At 46.2% G+C, this 20,600-nt stretch overlaps 1 protein-coding gene across 1 annotated transcript in view; it reads left to right on the top strand.

The window, feature by feature from the left end:
• The window catches only part of SATB2 (SATB homeobox 2), a 138,013-nt gene that overhangs the window by 88,471 nt on the left and 28,942 nt on the right, over positions 1–20,600 (top strand). Inside the window, exons 8-9 of the mRNA XM_082763059.1 lie at positions 6,875–7,087; positions 12,555–12,710. Coding sequence (XP_082619185.1) covers positions 6,875–7,087; positions 12,555–12,710 — 369 coding nt within the window. The remainder of the gene's footprint in view (positions 1–6,874; positions 7,088–12,554; positions 12,711–20,600) is intronic.

Here is a 20,600-nt window from a genome sequence, read left to right on the forward strand (position 1 = left end):
AAACGTCTTTTGAAGACTTCCAGGGATGGTGACTCCACCACTTCCCTGGGCAGCCTGTTCCAGTGCCTCACAACCCTTTCAGTGAAGAAGTTCTTCCTAACATCTAACCTAAAACTCCCCTGGCTCAACTTAAGCCCATTCCCCCTCGTCCTGTCACCAGGCACGTGGGAGAACAGGCCAACCCCCACCTCGCTACAGCCTCCCTTGAGGTACCTAAAAAGAGCGATAAGGTCACCCCTGAGCCTCCTTTTCTCCAGGCTGAACAAGCCCAGCTCCCTCAGCCGCTCCTCGTAGGACTTGTTCTCCAGGCCCCTCACCAGCTTCATCGCCCTTCTCTGCACCCGCTCAAGCACCTCGATGTCCTTCTTGTAGCGAGGGGCCCAAAACTGAACACAGTACTCGAGGTGCGGCCTCACCAGAGCTGAGTACAGGGGGACGATCACCTCCCAAGCCCTGCTGGTCACACTGTTTCTTATACAAGCCAGGATGCCGTTGGCCTTCTTGGCCACCTGAGCACACTGCTGGCTCATATTCAGCCGACTATCCACCATCACTCCCAGGTCCTTCTCTGCCTGGCAGCTTTCCAACCATTCCTCTCCCAGCCTGTAGCTCTGCTTGGGGTTATTGCGCCCCAGGTGCAGGACCCAGCACTTGGCCTTGTTAAACTTCATGCAGTTGACCTCAGCCCATCGGTCCAGCCTATCCAGATCCTCCTGCAGAGCTTTCCTACCCTCAAGCAGATCGACACACGCACCTAACTTGGTGTCATCTGCGAACTTACTGAGGGTGCACTCAATGCCCTCGTCCAGATCATCGATGAAGATATTAAAGAGGACCGGCCCCAGCACTGAGCCCTGGGGGACGCCACTAGTGACTGGCCTCCAACTGGACTTGGCTCCATTCACCACGACTCTTTGGGCCTGGCTATCCAGCCAGTTTCTAACCCAACGAAGCGTGCGCCAGTCCAAGCCAAGAGCAGCCAGTTTCTTGAGGAGAATGCTGTGGGAGACGGTGTCAAAAGCCTTGCTGAAGTCAAGGTAGACCACATCCACAGCCTTTCCCTCATCCACCCAGCGCGTCACTCTGTCACAGAAGGAGATCAGGTTCGTCAGGCATGACCTGCCTTTCATAAAGCCATGCTGACTGGGCCTGATCGCCTGCTTCCCCTTCAAGTGCTGCATGATGACTCTCAGGAGGATCTGCTCCATGAGCTTTCCTGGCACTGAGGTCAAACTGACAGGCCTGTAGTTTCCCGGGTCTGCCCTCCGGCCCTTCTTGTAGATGGGCGTCACGTTTGCTAGCCGCCAGTCGATTGGGACCTCCCCCGATAGCCAGGATTGTTGATAAATGATGGACAGTGGCTTGGCCAGCTCCTCTGCCAGTTCCCTCAGTACCCTTGGGTGGATCCCATCCGGCCCCATCGACTTGTGCACATCTAAGTGCCGTAGCAGGTCACCAACCAGTTCTTCATGGATAATGAGGGCCACATCCTGCTCCCCATCCCCTTCCACCAGCTCAGGGTACTGAGTATCCAGAGAACATCCAGTATTGCTGCTAAAGACTGAGGCAAAGAAGGCATTGAGCACCTCCGCCTTTTCCTCATCTCTTGTAACTAAGTTTCCCCCCGCATCCAGTAAAGGATGGAGATTCTCCTTAGTCCTCCTTTTTGTGTTGATGTATTTATAGAAACGTTTTTTGTTATCTTTAACGGCAGTAGCCAGATTGAGCTCCAGATGAGCTTTGGCCTTCCTAATTTTGTCCCTGCACAGCCTCGCTACTTCTTTAAAGTCCTCCTTAGTGGCCTGCCCACTTTTCCAAAGCTTATAAACCCTCTTTTTCCTCCTAAGATCAAGCCACAATTCTCTGTTGAGCCAGGCCGGTCTTCTTCCCCGCCAGCTCGTCTTTGGGCACGTGGGGACAGACCGTTCCTGCGCCATTAAGACTTCCCTCTTGAAGAGCGCCCAGCCTTCCTGGACCCCTCTGCCCTTCAGAACCGCCTCCCAAGGGACTCCACCAACTAGTGTCCTGAGCAGCTCAAAGTCAGCCCTCCGAAAGTCCAATACAGCGGTTTTACTGGTCCCCTTCCTGGCCTCGCCAAGAATAGTGAACTCCACCATTGCGTGGTCACTCTGCCCGAGACAGCTCCCGACGATCACGTCCTCCACCAGTCCTTCTCTGTTTGTGAAGAGAAGGTCTAGCGGGGCACCTCCCCTGGTAGGCTCACTAACCAGCTGCGTCAGGAAGCTATCTTCCACGCTCTCCAGAAACCTCCTAGACTGCTTTCTCAGGGCTGTGTTGTGCTTCCAGGATATGTCAGGGAAGTTGAAGTCCCCCACGAGTACAAGAGCTGATGATTTTGCAACCTCTGTCAGCTGCCTGTAGAATTCCTCATCCGTCTCCTCATCCTGGTTCGGCGGTCTATAGCAGACCCCGACCAGGACACTAGCCTTGTTGTCCCTGCCGATCCTAACCCAAAGGGACTCGACCATGTCATTCCCAACCTCGAGTTCTACAACCTCGAAAGACTCTCTAATATAGAGAGCCACACCACCACCCCTTCTATGCTGCCTGTCCCTTCTATAGAGCTTATAGCCAGGCATTGCAGCACTCCAGTCATGAGACTGGTCCCACCACGTCTCCGTGATGGCAACCAAGTCGTAGCCTGCCTGCCGCACGATGGCTTCCAGCTCCTCCTGTTTGTTACCCATGCTGCGTGCATTGGTGTAGATGCACTTCAGCTGGGCCATTGCCTTATCCTCCGGCCTTGCCATTGTTCCCCCTGGCACAGCCCCAACAATCCTAGCCTCAGCCCCATCCCCCTTCCTACCTAGTTTAAAGCCCTCTCAATGAGCCCTGCCAGTTCCTGGCCCAGGATCCTTTTTCCCCTAAAAGATAGGGACCCGTCTGCGGCCATCAGGCCAGGTGCTGAGTAAAGTGCCCCATGATCAAAAAACCCAAGATTTCTGCGTTGGCACCAGCCCCGGAGCCACGTGTTTAACAGGTGGGCTTTCCGTGTCCTCTCTGAACCCCTCCCTGCCACCATAGGGATGGACGAAAACACCACCTGCACTCCCGCTCCATCCACTAACCGACCCATTCCCCTAAAGTCCCTTTTGATAGCCTTGAGGCTCCTCTCTTCGATGTTATCACTGCCCGCCTGGACTATCAAAAGGGGGTAATAATCAGAGGGGCGTACCAGGTTAGGAAGCTTCCTGGCAACGTCCCTGACCCTGGCCCCAGGGAGACAGCAGACTTCCCTACGGGTAGGGTCAGGCCGACAAATAGGGCCCTCTGTTCCCCTAAGAATCGAGTCACCAACAACAATAACCCTCCTGTCTTTCTTGGTGGAGGCAGTCCTGAGGCGCGGAGTCGACCTCCTCGCCCCAGGCATCCTCCTGGGAACATTTGCTACCTCTTCCTCACACACCAGCCTCTCAATCTCCAGGGCCTCAAACCTGTTGCGTAAGGGCACCTGGGAAGGTGGGGCCGGAAGGGGAGAGCATCGCCTGCGATGTCGAGCAGGGACCTGTTTCCATTCCTCCTCAGCTCCCAGATCCCCTCCCTCTGCCCCACGGCTACAGGGCAGGGGGTCCGCCCCCATTTGAGGAGTCTCACCTCGGCACCTCCCCTTGAGGCCCTGCAGGGAGTTACTCCAGAAGTCTATCTCCCGCTCACACTCCCTGATATCCCTCAACCTCTCCACCTCCTCCTTGAGCTCCGCCACCATGCGGACCAGGTCATCCACCTGCTCGCACCTCACGCACGCAGTTTCTCTGCCTCCCGCCGATGGCAGCAACAGGCTCAGACATTCCATGCATCCGGTGACCTGAACTGCGGCATTTTTTAACGGGCAGTCGGTCTGCGTGTGTACCGACTTTCTGGAGAGCGCGCCGTGCCTGGTGGCGACCATTATCGCCTAGTTACGGCTGTTGTTAACGAGGTGTTGTTTGTGTGTAGGGGGAGCGCTCTGCCCTTCCTGCGCGAACTGCCGCGCCACTCCCTTCTGACGCGCCACACCCTGCTCGCCGCGCTCCTGGTCGCTCGCGCTCCCTAAGGGCTGCTTTTGAATGGCTGGGGAGGGGGCGCTGCTGGCTCCGCCTTCGCCTCGTCAGCCTCCCTCACGAGGGCTGCCGGGTCCTGGCGGCTCCCTCAAGTAGGCTCGATGCCGGAAAAAAATTAGCCCTGCCTGGCCCGATCCCCCGCTCCGCTGCAGAACGCACCCTCAGTAAGTTCGCAGATGACACCAAGTTAGGTGCGTGTGTCGATCTGCTCGAGGGTAGGAAAGCTCTGCAGGAGGATCTGGATAGGCTGCACCGATGGGCTGAGGTCAACTGCATGAAGTTCAACAAGGCCAAGTGCCGGGTCCTGCACCTGGGGCGCAATAACCCCAAGCAGAGCTACAGGCTGGGAGAGGAATGGTTGGAGAGCTGCCAGGCAGAGAAGGACCTGGGAGTGATGGTGGATAGTCAGCTGAATATGAGCCAGCAGTGTGCTCAGGTGGCCAAGAAGGCCAACGGCATCCTGGCTTGCATAAGAAACAGTGTGGCCAGCAGGGCTAGGGAGGTGATCGTCCCCCTGTACTCAGCTCTGGTGAGGCCGCACTTCGAGTACTGTGTTCAGTTTTGGGCCCCTCACTACAAGAAGGACATCGAGGTGCTCGAACGAGTCCAGAGAAGGGCGATGAAGCTGGTGAGGGGCCTGGAGAACAAGTCCTACGAGGAGCGGCTGAGGGAGCTGGGCTTGTTCAGCCTGGAGAAGAGGAGGCTCAGGGCTGACCTTATAGCTCTCTACAGGTACCTCAAGGGAGGCTGTAGTGAGGTGGGGGTTGGTCTGTTCTCCCACGTGCCTGGTGACAGGACAAGGGGGAATGGGCTAAAGTTGAGCCAGGGGAGTTTTAGGTTAGGTGTTAGGAAGAACTTCTTTACTGAAAGGGTTGTTAGGCATTGGAACAGGCTGCCCAGGGAAGTGGTGGAGTCACCATCCCTGGAAGTCTTTAAAAGACGTTTAGATGTAGAGCTTAGGGATATGGTTTAGTGGGGATTGTTAGTGTTAGGTCAGAGGTTGGACTCGATGAGCCTAAGGTCTCTTCCAACCTAGAAATTCTGTGATTCTGTGAAATTCTAATAGGGACATTCTGTATTGATCTTGGAATGCTTCAAGTCACGGGTTCAGGCTTCTGAGATATCCTGTTTTTGTTAATTTCCCTCAGTGTGGGAGCCTGGTAAATTTGGAATTTTTTTTACAGTGTCCCCAGCTTCTCTGTAGGGTGGTAAACTCTGAGGAAGAAGCTGGGTATGAGCATGCGGCTATGCCACGGCTGCAGACAGTCACAGAAGCAAGGCCAGGGCCTGCCCAGCACCACACCTTCTTTAAGCTTTTTCCTGGCATGGGCCTGTTTCACTAGCTGGCTTCTCGCCAGCCGTCTCCTCCAATTTCTGGTCAGAGGGTCCCACTGTGGCTCAGTTTCCACTTCAGTCCATCTAGTAACTGTTCTGATAACAACAGGAAAATAGAAGCAGGAATCCATCTCTTTATTTTGTAGTTTTGGAACTGAAAAAATGAAGCTGTGTGCAACCTACCTGCTGGTTGTCTGTGGAGCTTGTTTTGAGCACTTCTGGCGTAAACTTTGCTGAAATAGAGCTTGCACATACGTGTTCCAATGTAGATGTTTAAAAGCAGATAACAGATAAAGCAGATACAGACACACATTTGCTCGTCTGTTTTGTCAGGAATTGTAGTCAATAAGATCAATAAATAGTAAAAATGCTGGCATTTGGTCATTACTGGGCGGCCGCATGGAGTTGGACACTGTGGCTGCTGTTCTGAAGCACTCAGGCTTGTGGCAGGCAGGAGAAATTATCCCTCTCTGCTTCGTTGTACACCAGCACATGTAAACACACAGAGTTCAGGAAGTGACTGTTACCGCTTCTTGGAGTGAAATAGCCCTTTGTAAAGTGGGGAATGTAGCGGGGTGCCTCAGAGAAGCTGGTTGAATGCACTCCACTCTGGTGGTTTCCATCAGCCCTGATCTAGGCTTGTATATTGTGCCTTAACTTCTAGATAAGCTGTGGAACTACTGAATGCTTACAGTTATGCATAATTTTAATCCTGTCATTAGATTTAAGCCTCTTCTAATAGTAGTCTAATCTTTCCAACTCTTTTTTTTTTTTTTTTTTAATTTTTTATTTTTTGGAAGTACTGTACTTGTTACCTCCTGGCATAATGCTTTTTGTTAAAACTATGAGAATATGGTGTTCATTAATTGTTGCAACTTGAAACCTGGGGTATTTTAAAATGAGACGTGAAAGAATGGGTTAAATCACTAAAGCTAGAATCTGAGGCTTTATTATTTGTTCCATTTTTCTCCTCTCAGAAACAACTGTCCAAACCAAAATGAACGGACTGTAACATCTAACCCCAGCCAAACATTTTTCTTTATAAACCTCCTGCACAGCTTAAATGTCGGAACTAAATTTACCAAGCTTGGCAGATTTGTCAAAGATGAACAAAACTGCCAAGTGTTCCCAGCATCAAGTAAAAGCAGAGAGAGAGGGAGAGAGAGACAGAGACATATAACAGCTCCTAAAATATTTGCAGCAAGCACCTGGTGGTAACTGTAATTTCTTCTACTTGGTGTACCTGCTTTCATATCTAGCATCTCCATGCTCACATGCTTATTACAGTGCCAGAATAGGACTGTCCCAGAATAAACGCCAGCCCCTAGAAGACAAACACAAAATATCCCCTCTGGGAGAGACCATGAGATTCTGATGTAGGTTCCCAATATTGCTACCCAGCTGGTTACGCTAAACAAATTTAAAAAAAACCAACAACAACACGACTGGACTTTTTTTTTTTTTTTTTTTTTAACCAGGGCTTGTTGTCTGAGATCCTGCGTAAGGAAGAAGACCCTAGGACTGCTTCCCAGTCCCTGCTGGTAAACTTGAGAGCGATGCAGAATTTCCTCAACTTGCCTGACTCAGAGCGTGATCGTATCTATCAGGATGAGAGAGAAAGGAGTATGAACCCCAACGTGAGCATGGTGTCTTCAGCAGCCAGCAGCCCAAGCTCCTCCAGAACCCCCCAGGTAAGATATGATTCCTCGTTACCTGTTTGTTGTGTGGTCCTTTTGATTAGTTCAGGGAAGGTATTCCTCTCTGCCCTTCCTCTGTCTGTTGTTCCCTTCAGCCAGGTGAGTTGTGGAAATCCTTTGGTAAGGTTTTGTAGCGGCTCTTAAGAGATGTTTGTTGGATTTCAGCAAGGCGTAGTAATGATTCTAGCTTTGATCAATGCCATAAACACAAAGAAGAATGTATGTGACATTAATACTTGCAAGGGTGCATATGGGCTTTACATATAGGCTGTTCGTATATGTTCACTAAATGCCTGCTGCAGACTGCATTATGGAAAGACTACTTACATAATTTTTAGTCTTAGGTTTGTCTGTTAGGTTCTGCAGAACACAGGAAATTTTGGGGCTTATGAAGAGTTTCATATATGTTGCAATAAAATGTGTGTAGTGAACAGGAGTTGATAGTGGGTTAGATAGCCTTTGCTAGAAATCAGTGCATTCTGTATTATGCATAGGAAATGATGGTCCTAGAGTTACAGGTTTACACTAGTAATTATTTGAAGTACTGAAAGTAGAGATGAGCAGGGCGCTGGGACAAGAGATGATGCTTTACAGTTTCAAACCAGTTAAGTCACCTCACTGATTTAACTATGTGTGTTTATTAATGTGCTGTCGCCACCCACTTCCCTGAATAGGTTGTGCCTTTGCACTAAGAAAAAATCTCCACATAATACACTGTTATGGGGTATCTACCCTTCTACCTGGCTGCTTGCAGTCCCAGAGGTATACTCTGAAAAAGAGAGGGTGCTTGCACAGGGACAATGATCAGCTCTTGTCATGATATTTGTCTGACTTGAGTTTGAAATTTCTAGTTGTGCAAACATGACAGCTCAGCTCTAGCACTTGATCTTTCATAAACAGGCCTGAAAAACCCTCCTGCTTTGGTGCTTCCACAGTCAGGTAGTCTGCAAAGCCTCTGAGTGCTCGCTCAGGCTGTGTGTGTTTTGACCATTCTTGTAATAGTATTACTGAGCATTTTGCATACTGAATTCTGGAGCCACAGCTGCTAAAAAGAAGTAAGCATGTTGGAGTGGGGGGTTGAATGCAAACTAATCATTCTTATGGAAGGTGTGCTGATTTTGTAGAAACTGTTGAGCACGTTCTGTTTAACCCTGGTTTGGGTGCACTTCACCACTATACATGATATAAAGAACTGTTTTCACTGACAGCAAGCATATTCTGCCAATCTGAATTTGATGACGAATTTTTGTATGCAAAATTCATTGTTGTATAACTGTTTTTTGTTTTGTTTTGTTTTGTTTTTTGGTTACCTTTCTGTCTGTACTGGTTTCAGTTAGGACAGAGTTAATTTTCCTCCTAGTAGCTGGTAGGATGCTATGTTTCGGATTAGGATGAGAAGAGTGCTGATAACATGCTGATGTTTTGGTTGTTGCAGAGCAGTGCTTACACCAAGCCAAGGACGTTTCAGCTTCTTGCTCTGTCCTGCCAATAGGCAGGCTGGGGGTGCAGCAGGAGCTGGGAGGGGACAGACCTAGGACAGCTGACCCAAGCTGGCCAAAGGGGTATTCCATCCCATCTGGGGTCCTACTGAACAATAGATAGGGGTGGCTGGCTGGGGGGGGGGGAGGGGGCGGCTGCTTGGGGATCGGTCCAGCCTACTGATGGTGATCACTTGCATGGTGATCCATCACTGATGGTGATCAGTTGCATTTTGCATTGCTTGTTTTGTACACATTATTATTAGTAGTAGTACTATTATCATAATTATTGTTATTATTATTGTTATTTTCCTGTCTTAATAAACTGTCTTTATCTCAACTCACAGGCTTCACTTTCCCGTTTTTCTCCCCCATCCCAGAGAGGGAGAAGGGAGGGTGAGCGAATGGCTGTGTGGTATTTAGCTGCCGGCCGGGTTAAACCACAACACTGTGGAAAAAAAAAAAAAAAAAGGAGAACTATTTTAGCATCTAAGTAGTGTATCCTCTTTATGCATTTATATTTACAAGAAAAGATTAGTTTATTCCTGCTACAACAAAAAACAACAAAACAAACAACAAAACAGAAAGAAATGGACAGCTTAGGTGCAGTCCGGTGAAAATAAAAATCCAATCTCTGTCAAATCAGTCACTCCAGCTCTTTTCTTTGTCAAAATAACATTTTTTTCCCATGTTCACCACAGCTTTAAAATAAAGGAAAATTTACTTTCATTTTTAAGAGCTAAGCACTGTTAGAAAACCATACTGTAAAAGTATAAAGCAGCCCGTCCTTGCCTTATTTTATTGGAGAATCTGGTGGAATATTGTGAGATTTTTAATCACAAAAAGCGACACAGAAACCTTTGTGTACCCAGTACTTCTCTTGTGCCCACTGGATAAAATTTCCCCAGTCCTCTGAGGGCCAGCACTAGTCAGCACAGGTGCTGTTTTGACAACTTGGACACCTCTGCAAATGAGGCTGCTTCCCAGCTCCTGGGCAAGCAGCATGGATACTGTGCTTCCCCATATGCCCGGTATTAGTCCTGATGAGACAAATACCCTGTTCATGCACAGCGCAGCAATTCCCTGAAGAATCACCATCCAAGGAGAGTATGTTATATACCCCAGAGAACAGTGCTTTGGAGGTAGTGGTGATTATTGGTAAAGAGGAACTGTACTGGCCTTTCAAGAGTTATGTTACAGTGCTGGAGAAGTTGATTTAATGGCATTTGGAAGTATGGTTTCCATAGATACCAATCTCTTGAGGCAATACTTCTGGGAATGATTTTTCAGTGTGCTGGGTAGCATATCAGTAAGTGCTAGGGCAGCTGTAGAGGTAGGTGCATGAGCACGTGGCATAACTCAGCTCAACTCTCTGCTACTCAGAGTCAGCCCTGAAGCCCCCTCACGGGTTCTCCCCAGGCACAGGCAGATGCTGTCCAGGACAAGCGTGGAGGTGAGAGCAGCAGATTGATGCAGCAAGTGATGCAAGTACTTTGGGGAAGGGGTTCTGAGCTTTTAAAGGTTAATGCATACATGTAGCCAGCTCTCTCCTCACTGCGGAAGATGAACAGTTACTGCTGAGATTTCAGCACTCTGGCATTGTGATTACAAAACCTTTTTTTTTTTTCCTTTTCTTTCACCATTTCCAATGAGACATTTCAATAATGGCAAACGTCTAGTTAATATCAAGACCAGTTTTGAGTCTAGGCCTCTAGCATCAAGCACTCTATTGTGGTAGCTGTGATACTTTCCTACCTGTTTTGGTGATTAAATAAGAAATGGCCCGGCTTTCAGGGCGTGTAGGGCAGGCTGGTTTCTGACTTCTGGCTGCAGAGCTAGCAGCATAGGGGACCCATGCAGGATGAAGCTGTATTTTGAAACTTTCTTTTACATGCTAATTTTGTTCTTCTCAGAATCTCAGACCTCCGTAACGACCTTTGGGGCTGTGGTGACCTCAGCTGCTGAGCTAGCCAAAGGCTCCATCAACTGGGAAGGCTTTTTTTATACTGTTCAAAGCCCTGCAATGCCTTCTGTAAAATTAAGCTCCAGTAAATGAATCCTGACAGATTTGGACAGTATTCTTCCTTCCCATGATCTATTTGTTGTTTTCCTATGTTTCCCACAATTGCCCTCTCTCTTATCTATCTGTGATGATCCCAGTTGGTCCATCCATCAGGCTGTACCTGCTCAGGGCCTGTAGCCAAGTCGGGCCCTGGCCTCCTGTGGTGCCAGGGGTGCAGGAGGCTCCGGCCTGCCCCAGCTGTCCCTAGCAGAGGCAGAACCAGTCTTGGTCCCTTTCTACATGGGTCCTGTGCTGCCAGCACTGCTGTCTCAAAACAAGCAGGGAATGAGCCAGGGCAGGCTTAAGGCAGAAGGGGGGCACTTGCAGAGCCAGGGGCACATGTTCAGTTGGGCACTGCGCAACATAGCACTATGTGGTTGTGCTCAGTGAGCTGCTGCATCTGATGCTGGCTGCTCCTGACCCCCTTCAGACTGGCTTCAGCAAGAGAGGAGATGTAGGTTGATGGAAGCTTGATCTGGAAGCAGTAGGAAGAGTGATTGGTCTATATTGTTGTCTTGATTGGATTTTGTCTCCATTATTAACATGGGCCTTGGTGCAGAAAAGATGTTAGGGATAGGAAGATTTGGAGGAGAGCAAAATAAAAGAAGTTCAGAAGGCTTGGTTTTGCCTAGTTAACCTTCTCATTAACAAATAGGCATTTGGGCATGTCTGCCTAGTTAAAAATTAATGTTAGATGTACTCTAGCAGCCTTCAAATCTGGTGCAAAAACAGAAGCCAGCTGAAAAGATCTATAATTGGGCCAATTAGCTGAACATCATCGAAGTTTATGGGAGATTTGGATATGTCTGGATGTATGAGCTTTGCAACTTAGCTTGGTTTGTTTCCTAAGACCTTTATGTCTCAGGAGAAAACAGGGATTTTATGTCAGTAACCTATATATTTCCCCTAAAAGATATAAGAGTTCAGGGAACAGCCCCAGCATCCCTTCTCTTTGACCTCAGGAAAGCAAATGAGATCTGTCACTCCAAGGGGCTGCTGGTGCGAGTGTTCAGCAAGCATCGTGCTGCCATCACTCCCTTGCCAGCCTCCATCATCTGAGGATGGCCGTGGTGAAGGGGCTTTAAAATAAAAATCTTGTAGGAGCCTGCAGAATTGTACTGATAGCAGCCTTGTAGGGGTAGTCCAGCCTGGGGAAAGTACTGGCAGCATCCTTTATTGTCCTTCATTTGTCACAGAAGCTGATGGGAAATCATTCAATTAAAAGGAGTGCAGTGGAATACACAAAATCTCAATATGAGTTTAGGAGAATGAGGGCAGCACATCAAAGGCATGCCAAAGCCCAGCTTTATGAAATGATTTTTTTTTTTTTCATTTCCACTGATTTCCTAGGTGAAATTAGGTGACTTTCTGGCCAGCATAATGATGATAAGGCTGGGAAACCATACATACTCAAATGACATACATATAGTTTTAATAAAGGATGAGGGAGACTTGAGGGAGTGCATTAAATCGAGTAATAATTTATTATTTAGAGACCTCTACCCATTTACTCATTTTTTCTGGGAGAATTGGCTCTTCCTCCAAGGTGTAGGCCACTTTTAGAGAGGGGGGAAGAAGGTAGAGGCTGGTGTCTGTGCTGTAGCAGCTAGCTGGCAGAGCAAAAACTTCAGCAACTGCCTGCAGCCAAGCGCCCCAGCTACCTATCGTGTTGTTGAGCTGTTCAATAAACATGCTGGGAGAGGGAGAGGGGGAGAGTTGACAGGGCCTTGCATGTCCTATAGGAATGCACTGCAATTATTTCCAATCACAATTAACCTGATTAGAATAATGGACAGGAAGTGTCCCTCTGTAGCTAATGCAGTTTGGCATCAGCTGACTGAAATCCTTTGATAATTTCTGCACAGATGGCTGGGCTGAAAGCAGCACTTTTTAAATTATTATTTTCATGGTCTCTTGGTAGGCCAAAACCTCGACACCAACAACAGACCTCCCCATTAAGGCGGACGGCGCCAACGTCAACATCACAGCTGCCATTTATGACGAGATCCAACAGGAGATGAAAAGGGCCAAGGTATCTCAAGCTCTGTTTGCCAAAGTGGCTGCCAATAAAAGTCAGGTGAGTGGTAGAGGGAATTTTGTTGTTGCGGGGCTTTTGGGGATTTTGTTTTTAAAGCAAACTTTAGGGTTGGAACTAGACCCATATCCTCCTCCCACCAGTAAAAATACTGGGGAACATGTCGTTTTTTTGGTGTTTGCCTACGTAAGTGGTTTCCTTTTCCCTTTTAAAATAGGCTGGGAAAAGGACCAGCTCACAGCCAGGCTTTTTCCCTCCTTTTGTAGAAATGCGTATGTCTTTTCCCTCTTGTGGTATATAACTTACACTTCTATTGGTGGGACAAGGACCTTCCAAAATAACGGTATCATTGTCATTTGACAGGTAAAGAAACTGTTTTCTTAAGTAATTAACTGAAGGAAGGCAATGGGAAACTGCATATTAGGCAGGTGTTTCCTTTTTTCTTTTTTTTTCCCTCTTGTATGTGCTGCATATGGTATTGCCATGTGAATAATTCACATCAGATCCAATCATTTTTACAAAAAGGGATGAGAGGGCACTGCAGTGTATTCTCCTAGATTAAGTTTCACCTTGGGTGTAAAAAATACATGTGGGTGAACCTACTTCGGGGTGAAATTGTTGAAGAGAATCCAGTAATTTAAAAATTTCATCCAACTGTTTAAAAAAATATAATATACAATAATGGATTATGTAGAAAGGAGGACAGACTTCTCTTGTAGGAAGGGCAGCAAATGGATTGGAGACCACTGGAAGGAATTGTTTACTCTGTGTGAAAAGAGCTGTTTCTGATCCTGGATAAAATTACTCTGTTGTGCTAGGAGAGGGCATCAATATGGACACAAAAGTGCACAAATGTGTCTGTGAGAGGATAGAAATATCGAGAAATATCCAATTTCCCTCTGTGCAGGAAAACAATATTGTAGTGATTAAAGTTGATGTAAAATAAGAAGTTGAAAGGCATATAAGCAAAGCGTCAAAGGCTACCAAAGCACAGGGAAGAGCCTTGTCCTTGTTACAGGTATTTGCACCCTGGCACATGGAGGTCTAATCCATTTTTCCTTTCTCATTTAATCTTTTTTTTTGTTGTTGTTTTCTCCTCTTGCTTTCTCTTGTCAGGGCACAGGGGTTACAGTTCACAATCCCTTTGCCCCCCAACAAAATCCCAGGCACAGTATTAAATACATAAAAGGAAAATACCATGGAACCCTCTTAAACTGTTAAATGCATAAAAATCTCATGTACCACATGGCAAAATATAATGAGAACTGGAGCTGTTAAACGAATAAAGCTGTTAAAAGCATAATGCCACTTGGCACAACTACTGTGCATTTAACGGTTTTCCACTGTGTAATAAATGACATATGTGGTAAACGTGCAGTAAATATAAAAACTGCACAATTGATTTTGCAAACGTGCCCCTTATTCTTTACTCCATGCAGATATCAAAGTTCCACCCAGAATCCGGACTGGACAGCTTTTAATAAGGAGTGTGTAACACAGACAGAATGCCAGCTTCTCTGAGGTTTGGCTTAAAATTGCCTGCAAGCTTCCTGTCATTATACCCAGAGGCTTCTTGAAATAGAGAGGGACTGAACCACCCAACAATAATTTGGGTGGCTCACCAGCTTCAGTCTGTGCCAGCTTGAGTGAGCTTCTCTGGCAGCGTTGCACATCAGCACCAAAACAAAAATAAGCTCCATAGTCTTTCACATGGAAAAAGAGCAGGGCAGATTTTGAAAGCCAGATGCAGAAGGTTAAGAACAGGATCCACAAATGTTATTGTTTAAAGCAAAGTCACTGCCCATAAAGGTTCTGTTTCTTCAGCAGAGGCGAATAAAGAAGCGTTTCTCAGGCTAATGTTTCCTTTGTTTCACAGCCCTGCCAAAGCAATACTGGCTCCCTGGGATGACCCAGCATTTGCCATGCTGAGATGTCATAGCTCTCTGTTGGAGCATGAAAGTGGTTTGTGAGGGCACTGGAAGGCAGGGACAAAGAAGCTGTAGTCACCAACCATAGCAATACACTGTCCCCCCTTGCCCAAAGCCCACCTGCGCGCCCACCCCCAGCCTAGTTGGGTGTGCCTGTGGTGTCCCACAGCTGGCTGGAGTGCCCTGTGGCCAGGGGGAATGCAAAAAGTAAAGACACAGCTGATCGCAGAGGGGTGTGTGGTGGCACAGTGGGGTGGTCAGTGTCACCTTACGTCTAGCTTGCCTAAAATTTAGTGGTGGGGCTTTCCCATTGCTTCGTACAGGCCTGTTGTGCCAGTTACAGGCTATTCTGGTAACAATGCTGCTGATTTCAGCAGCTGAGTTATGCGGTGGGAAGTGCTCATTGAAAACTACCCATATTTACAGACGAAAGAGAGTTTGAAAGAGGGGGAAAAAAGAGCTACTCTGAGGGTTTGCTTGGACTTTCCGCCAAGGTTCGTTCACTTGCTGTTCTCCGCAGGCCTGGCTTGCATTGCTTTGGCTTCTTCTATTATTCCCTCACCCCAGACTACTGAGAGGCTTCCAGTTTGCTAACAAGGCATGTGTTATGTTGGGCACTGCTCTTCTGTCAACAGCAATCCACGGTGCTGTGCGATCTTCACAGTTTTAGCAGCCAGTGAATCTCCGACAGGGCTGTTTTGACATTTTATATGCAGGGCTGTATGTCATGTACCCGAGAGAGCAACCAGAGCCAATGGAGGCCTCATTTCATCTTCTGTCTTTGTACAGGAAGAGTGGTACCCACTGAGAACAGTTATTACAAGCAGCATCATCTACTAGTGGAGTTAATTGACCTCTAATTTAAAAAGTAGCCATCTTTAGTCTTAAATCATGGCAGATTATCAGTTCAGCAAGTAAAGGGAAGGGCAGCTGGTAGAATCTGAGAATACAAATTGTGGAGCTCACAAGGCAACATAAATGTAAGGAACAGGACCTCACAGAAGTACTGTGGTGGTATGGATTCATAAAGATCTCAAGCCATTCATTTTAGACATTGACTTGTCACATTTCCATTAATACACATTTTAGTCCTTGCAACGTATATAGATATTTTTTGTCTTGTTTGTGAAGCGCTGTGCATTCCTTTGTCCTTCTGAAGGCAGTAGGAGCTGAGGTGTTTAGTGCCCTCCAAACTCAGCCTCCAAAAGTGTTATCCTATTTTAGTTGCCAGCTGTAAGTGATGTACCCCCTGGATAGCGTATTTCTCTCGGGATGCTGCCTGCTAGTGCCCTTTGTCCTTTAAATGAATAAACCTGAGACTTGTTTTATCACAATGGGAGTGGTTCTGAATGTGGTGGGAATACCAGGATTTAGCCTCCAATCTGCACTTCAGAATCTCCTGGTTATATTTAATTCATTGGGAGTTTCCAGCATGCCTTTTCACAGAGGTTTGGATGGCCTGCATGTCTCCAGAACGGAGCAGTGGGACAGGTAGAGACTTTGACCTAGCAATGCTGCAGGTTTGAACTGTCAGGAAAGCTGGTTTCCACGTCCAGTTCTGCAGCTTCTCTACAGGTCAACTTTGGGGAAACCTTTTTCCCCCAAGACCTTGTGCCAGCGCTTCTGTAACACTGTGCAGCAGTGTCATCCCTCTGACCTCTGCTAGTGGGAGTCCTAGCAAGTGGCTGTGTTGTGCTCAGCAGATGTTTTTTTCCTAGGCTATGTAAAACAAGTTCAGGAATATAGTTCTGTTCATAATAAACAGTCACTATCAAAACATATAGTGGGCATAGGTAACTGGACCCCTTGCTGACAGTCTGAGGGAAGGCAAAAATTGTATGAACATAGGAGACCAAACTTCCTACAGTTCACTCAGGCAAGTGATTTTCCTTAATCAGGCTGGAGCAGCCTGAAGAAGAGAGGCACAGGCTGCTGGGCATCTGCCCCAGGCTAGGGTAGATGGAACTGTTTGACCTCCAGCATCACCAGTCCAGTGAAAACAAAAAGCAAACCCTTGAAACTCAAATTCTTCCTCAAGGGACTGGATTTTTTTCCAGTTACAACACAGTAAAGCAAGAGAGAACTCTCTCTGAACAACATTTGAAAGAACGTTAAGCTGGCAAAGCTCAGTCTCTGGGTCATGTCTTTGTGTCATTTAAAAATGAACAAATGAAGAAACTTGACTGGGGGTGAGGGTTAGGGCAGGAAAGCCCTTCAGTTGAGCCCCTTCATGGTCAGAGAAATGCAGGGCTGTGGATAGAAATCATTGTGTCAATTCCCCTGACTTTTCATTTTGAGATCCCTGCCACACCACAAAGATTGTCTCTGGCCAAGGACAGGTGTTAGCCCCGCAGTGGGAGCCCACTCTACATGGTTGTCAGCACTGTGGCCATTGTCACATTGCCCCTGCTCCAAGAAGAAACCAGGGGTACTGTGAGAGGGATGAGCAGTCACCCTCAGGCAGGTTTTGTCCTTCACTGTCTTTCCTTCACAATTTATGTTCCCTTATTTCTTATGATGGGATGCCTTCTCTCCCCCTTTTAGCTTAGAATAGGTATTTTCTGTGCCCTTGAACTAATTAGATTCCAGTGACAATGAACAACAGCTAGAAAACACAGCTGGTTGTGAAGGTGCATAGTGCATATAATGTATGTATATATGGCCTTTCTTCCTGCTGTAGCATCTCAGTGCCTTTATGATGCTTGTGAATCTCTATAGCTGGAGGTTATCTGTTGTACTGACATTTTGATGTTCTTTTTACATATGCAGGAAATATAGAAAGACATTTATCTCCTTAACTAAGCTTAAAATTTCTCTTAAGTACCTTTGACATTAGCTGACCTGCATCTGCAGCAGCACCTCTCTCAGCAAATGAGCGAAGCAGGGGCAGCTGTGGAGCTGGGGTTTTGCTCAGGAAGTCTTTGGCAGACTTGGGTGTTGGTGGCAGGCTGCTTGCCTGAACCACGAGCCTGCACTGCCTCTCCAGCACGGAGAGGAGCTTGTTTGAATTTGGCATGCAGGAAATATTCTCAGTGCACAGCATCCTTCCTTATGAGGCTAAGAGATGTAAGCAGACTTGGTGTTTCCATCTAAGATGTGCCAGGGTTCATGTACTTCATTCATTTTTTGTATTATTTTTTGTTTTATAGGGCTAGTGAGAAACTAGCTGTAATGGAATTGGGGCTTTTTCCAGTGCTTTTGCATTTTGCTTTAAATTTTTGGAGGAGGAAAAGTACTGACTGTTTCAGAAAACTCAGGCTATCAAGCGATTAACCTTGAACTGTACCAAAATGCTCTCAGTAAAGCTTCTCAGGTTTAGTCCCCCTCCCCTGGCCCTCATCAAGAATTCATTGAAGCCATGACAGAACTCTCCATTACAGTTAGTCTTTTATCCATTTCAGCTTTCTTGATTAGGTTATCTTGAATCATTATGGGGTTTATTTATTTTAATAGACACTTATTGGATTCATGGAAAGAGAGTTTGGCGACTAAGGAACAAGAGCTGAATATTATCTGGCTCATTTCGCACTGCAGAGTCCCAAACTGATCAGAAGGAAGAGAGGCCAAGAAAGTTTGACCAGAGGACTCCCTGTGATCCCATGTAGAAGGGGAGCTTTCTCTGGATAGCACATCATTTCTTTCCTGGTCTTCCAAGACTTGCATCAATCATTGCTGCTTTTTTTCCTTTTGTCACATATGTTGACATTTTCTGCACTGATTATGTGGGTGAGGAAATGGCCTTTTACATTTATTTTTGAGATTTATTCCTGAATCACTCTTACTAAAAACTCGTTTGCCTACTCATGCTTTCACTGGAGACCCTAGAAAATGTCAGGACAGAAAACTAACTGTATTATTATTATTATTATTATTATTATTATTATTATTATTATTATTATTATTATTATTATTATTAATTTCAATGTGAATATAGGGAGGCACAAGGTCATTTCAGTTACAGTTTTAACCAGGCTGGAAGTGTCTCGCAGTCCAGCTCAAGGAGATGAGCTGCTTGTGGGTAAGCCACCACAGATACCCAGCTGCTTCTTTCTGCAGTGTCTTTTGGTAGAGATGCTGCTAGAAGCCTGAGTACTGGCCTGTAGCCCCAGTATAACTTAGCCCAAACATTTCCTACATGCTTTCTTGTCCTTTGATCAGAAATTTGGCCCTTGGTTGATTCTGAGTCGAATCAAGGAAGCAGCTAGGGAAGTTAAGATATTTGTGCCTACCTTTTTTGAGACTGGAAAACCTGAGCTTGATGCAGCCTGGTAACTCTGGCTGCTGGAGCAGCCTCCCCTGCTCTAGGGTAAGCTGAGCAAAAGTGAAAGGGTCAAGCTGCTAAAAAGGGCTCAGGAATAAGTGACAGAGAATATGTCTGTGATTGCTGCACCAGCTAACTGTCCCTCGAGGGGGTTTGAGTGTGCCAAGGATAATGCCTTGGTGTAGTAAGCACACTGTTTCTTTAACAGCATAAAAGCACAATGGGAATGGCTGGCTTCCTGCAGATTTTTGTTGTTGTTTGCCTAGATATGTGGAAATGTATTTGATTAGGAGACAGAGAGAGAGGTTAAAAATAGGACATTAATATGATATTATTTGTTTTATCAAATAAAATGCTTAGAAAATGTTTATGTTGTCTCATGAGAACAACAAAAATAGAGGCCAGCACTTCTTTGCAGTTCTCTTTAACGATCTAAATTGGGCTAGATTCTTGATGCCTCCACAAGTTTTGGGGTGAAATGAAGGAAGTTCTGAGCAGAATTCCTTGTAACCACAAGCACTGGGTGTGCCTGGCTGTAGAGCCAAAAGCGTCCTTTAATTGTACTGTTTTTCCTCTTCTTATTTCTAATAGAAGACATTCCCATTTAAGAACCTTAGAAGCCAACATTAAGGGCCAGATTCTGCCACCCATATTCAGGCTGACATCTGAAACTCTCCTGGTAACTCTGTGGCATTCGAGGGGGCTGGTTGTGCTGTGGAGTGAGACTTGCGATGTGCAGGGGAGGCAGGATCAGAAACAGGGTATCACGGCTCCGGGGAAGGGTATGTTGTTAGATTTTTAGAATATGTTCACAGAAGTTGGATTTACTTGTAATGAAATTAGCTCAGATGTTGTGGATGAGTGAGGGAAAAGGTGGCGAAATACTGTGTCGTTCTTCACTTTTCCTTCTTTGTGCCAATAAATGCAGCTATAGGTGAAAATGCACTGTGAATGGCTGTAGCTCCAAGAATTTCTGTATGTTAGCATTTCTTAAACGAAATAATTCTCCTGGAAAGCTCTGTGTAACATACACAGACCCAAAGAAATAAATAAAAGAAAAAAAAATGCAACCAAAAAACCCTAAGTTGATTTTTTTAACAGAAAAAGGAGATTTGCGTATTAATAATTCATGAGTTCTCATTGAACATGCACGAAGAAACGGTGCTATTCAATAGAGAATACTGTCATCTGTCACTGTTTTATTTGACATTTACACTTTTTTTTTTTTTTTGCCTGGTACTGTAAAACTTTCTTGGATGGCATGCTAAGATTATTTAAATAAATAATTTAAAAAATCCAATGCAGACTTTTCATCTGTACATGGGGAAGACAGTTACTTGCAGTCATAAAGAATGTGTGAGTAAGCTGCAGTGCTGTATTTTCTCGCACACTAGCCCTAGCTATTCCCTAGTAAGTACCCCTGTACATGGGTAGATAGGGTCTCAAATGGATGGGTGAGAGAATGGGTGCTCGAATAAATAAAGGGAAGGGTAGGAAAAGAGCAGTGAAAGGTCAGATTTGATGCAGATAAGTGTACACATGCACACAGTGGGCACGCGTGTGTATGTGTGGGGGTGAGTGAATGATAGCTGTTGTGAAGAAAGCTGCCACAAATACATTGCCATTGCTGATTCAAAAATAAATATTTATAAATGGTATTGGGGGAGATCCAGTCACACAAAATGTGAGAGGAGACAGGGCATTTAGCACAATGACAATTCAGAGTTAGGCGCACCTTGCAAT

This window comes from Aythya marila (genome assembly GCF_965140915.1).
Source record: "Aythya marila genome assembly, chromosome: 6".
Classification (NCBI taxonomy): Eukaryota; Metazoa; Chordata; class Aves; order Anseriformes; family Anatidae; genus Aythya; species Aythya marila.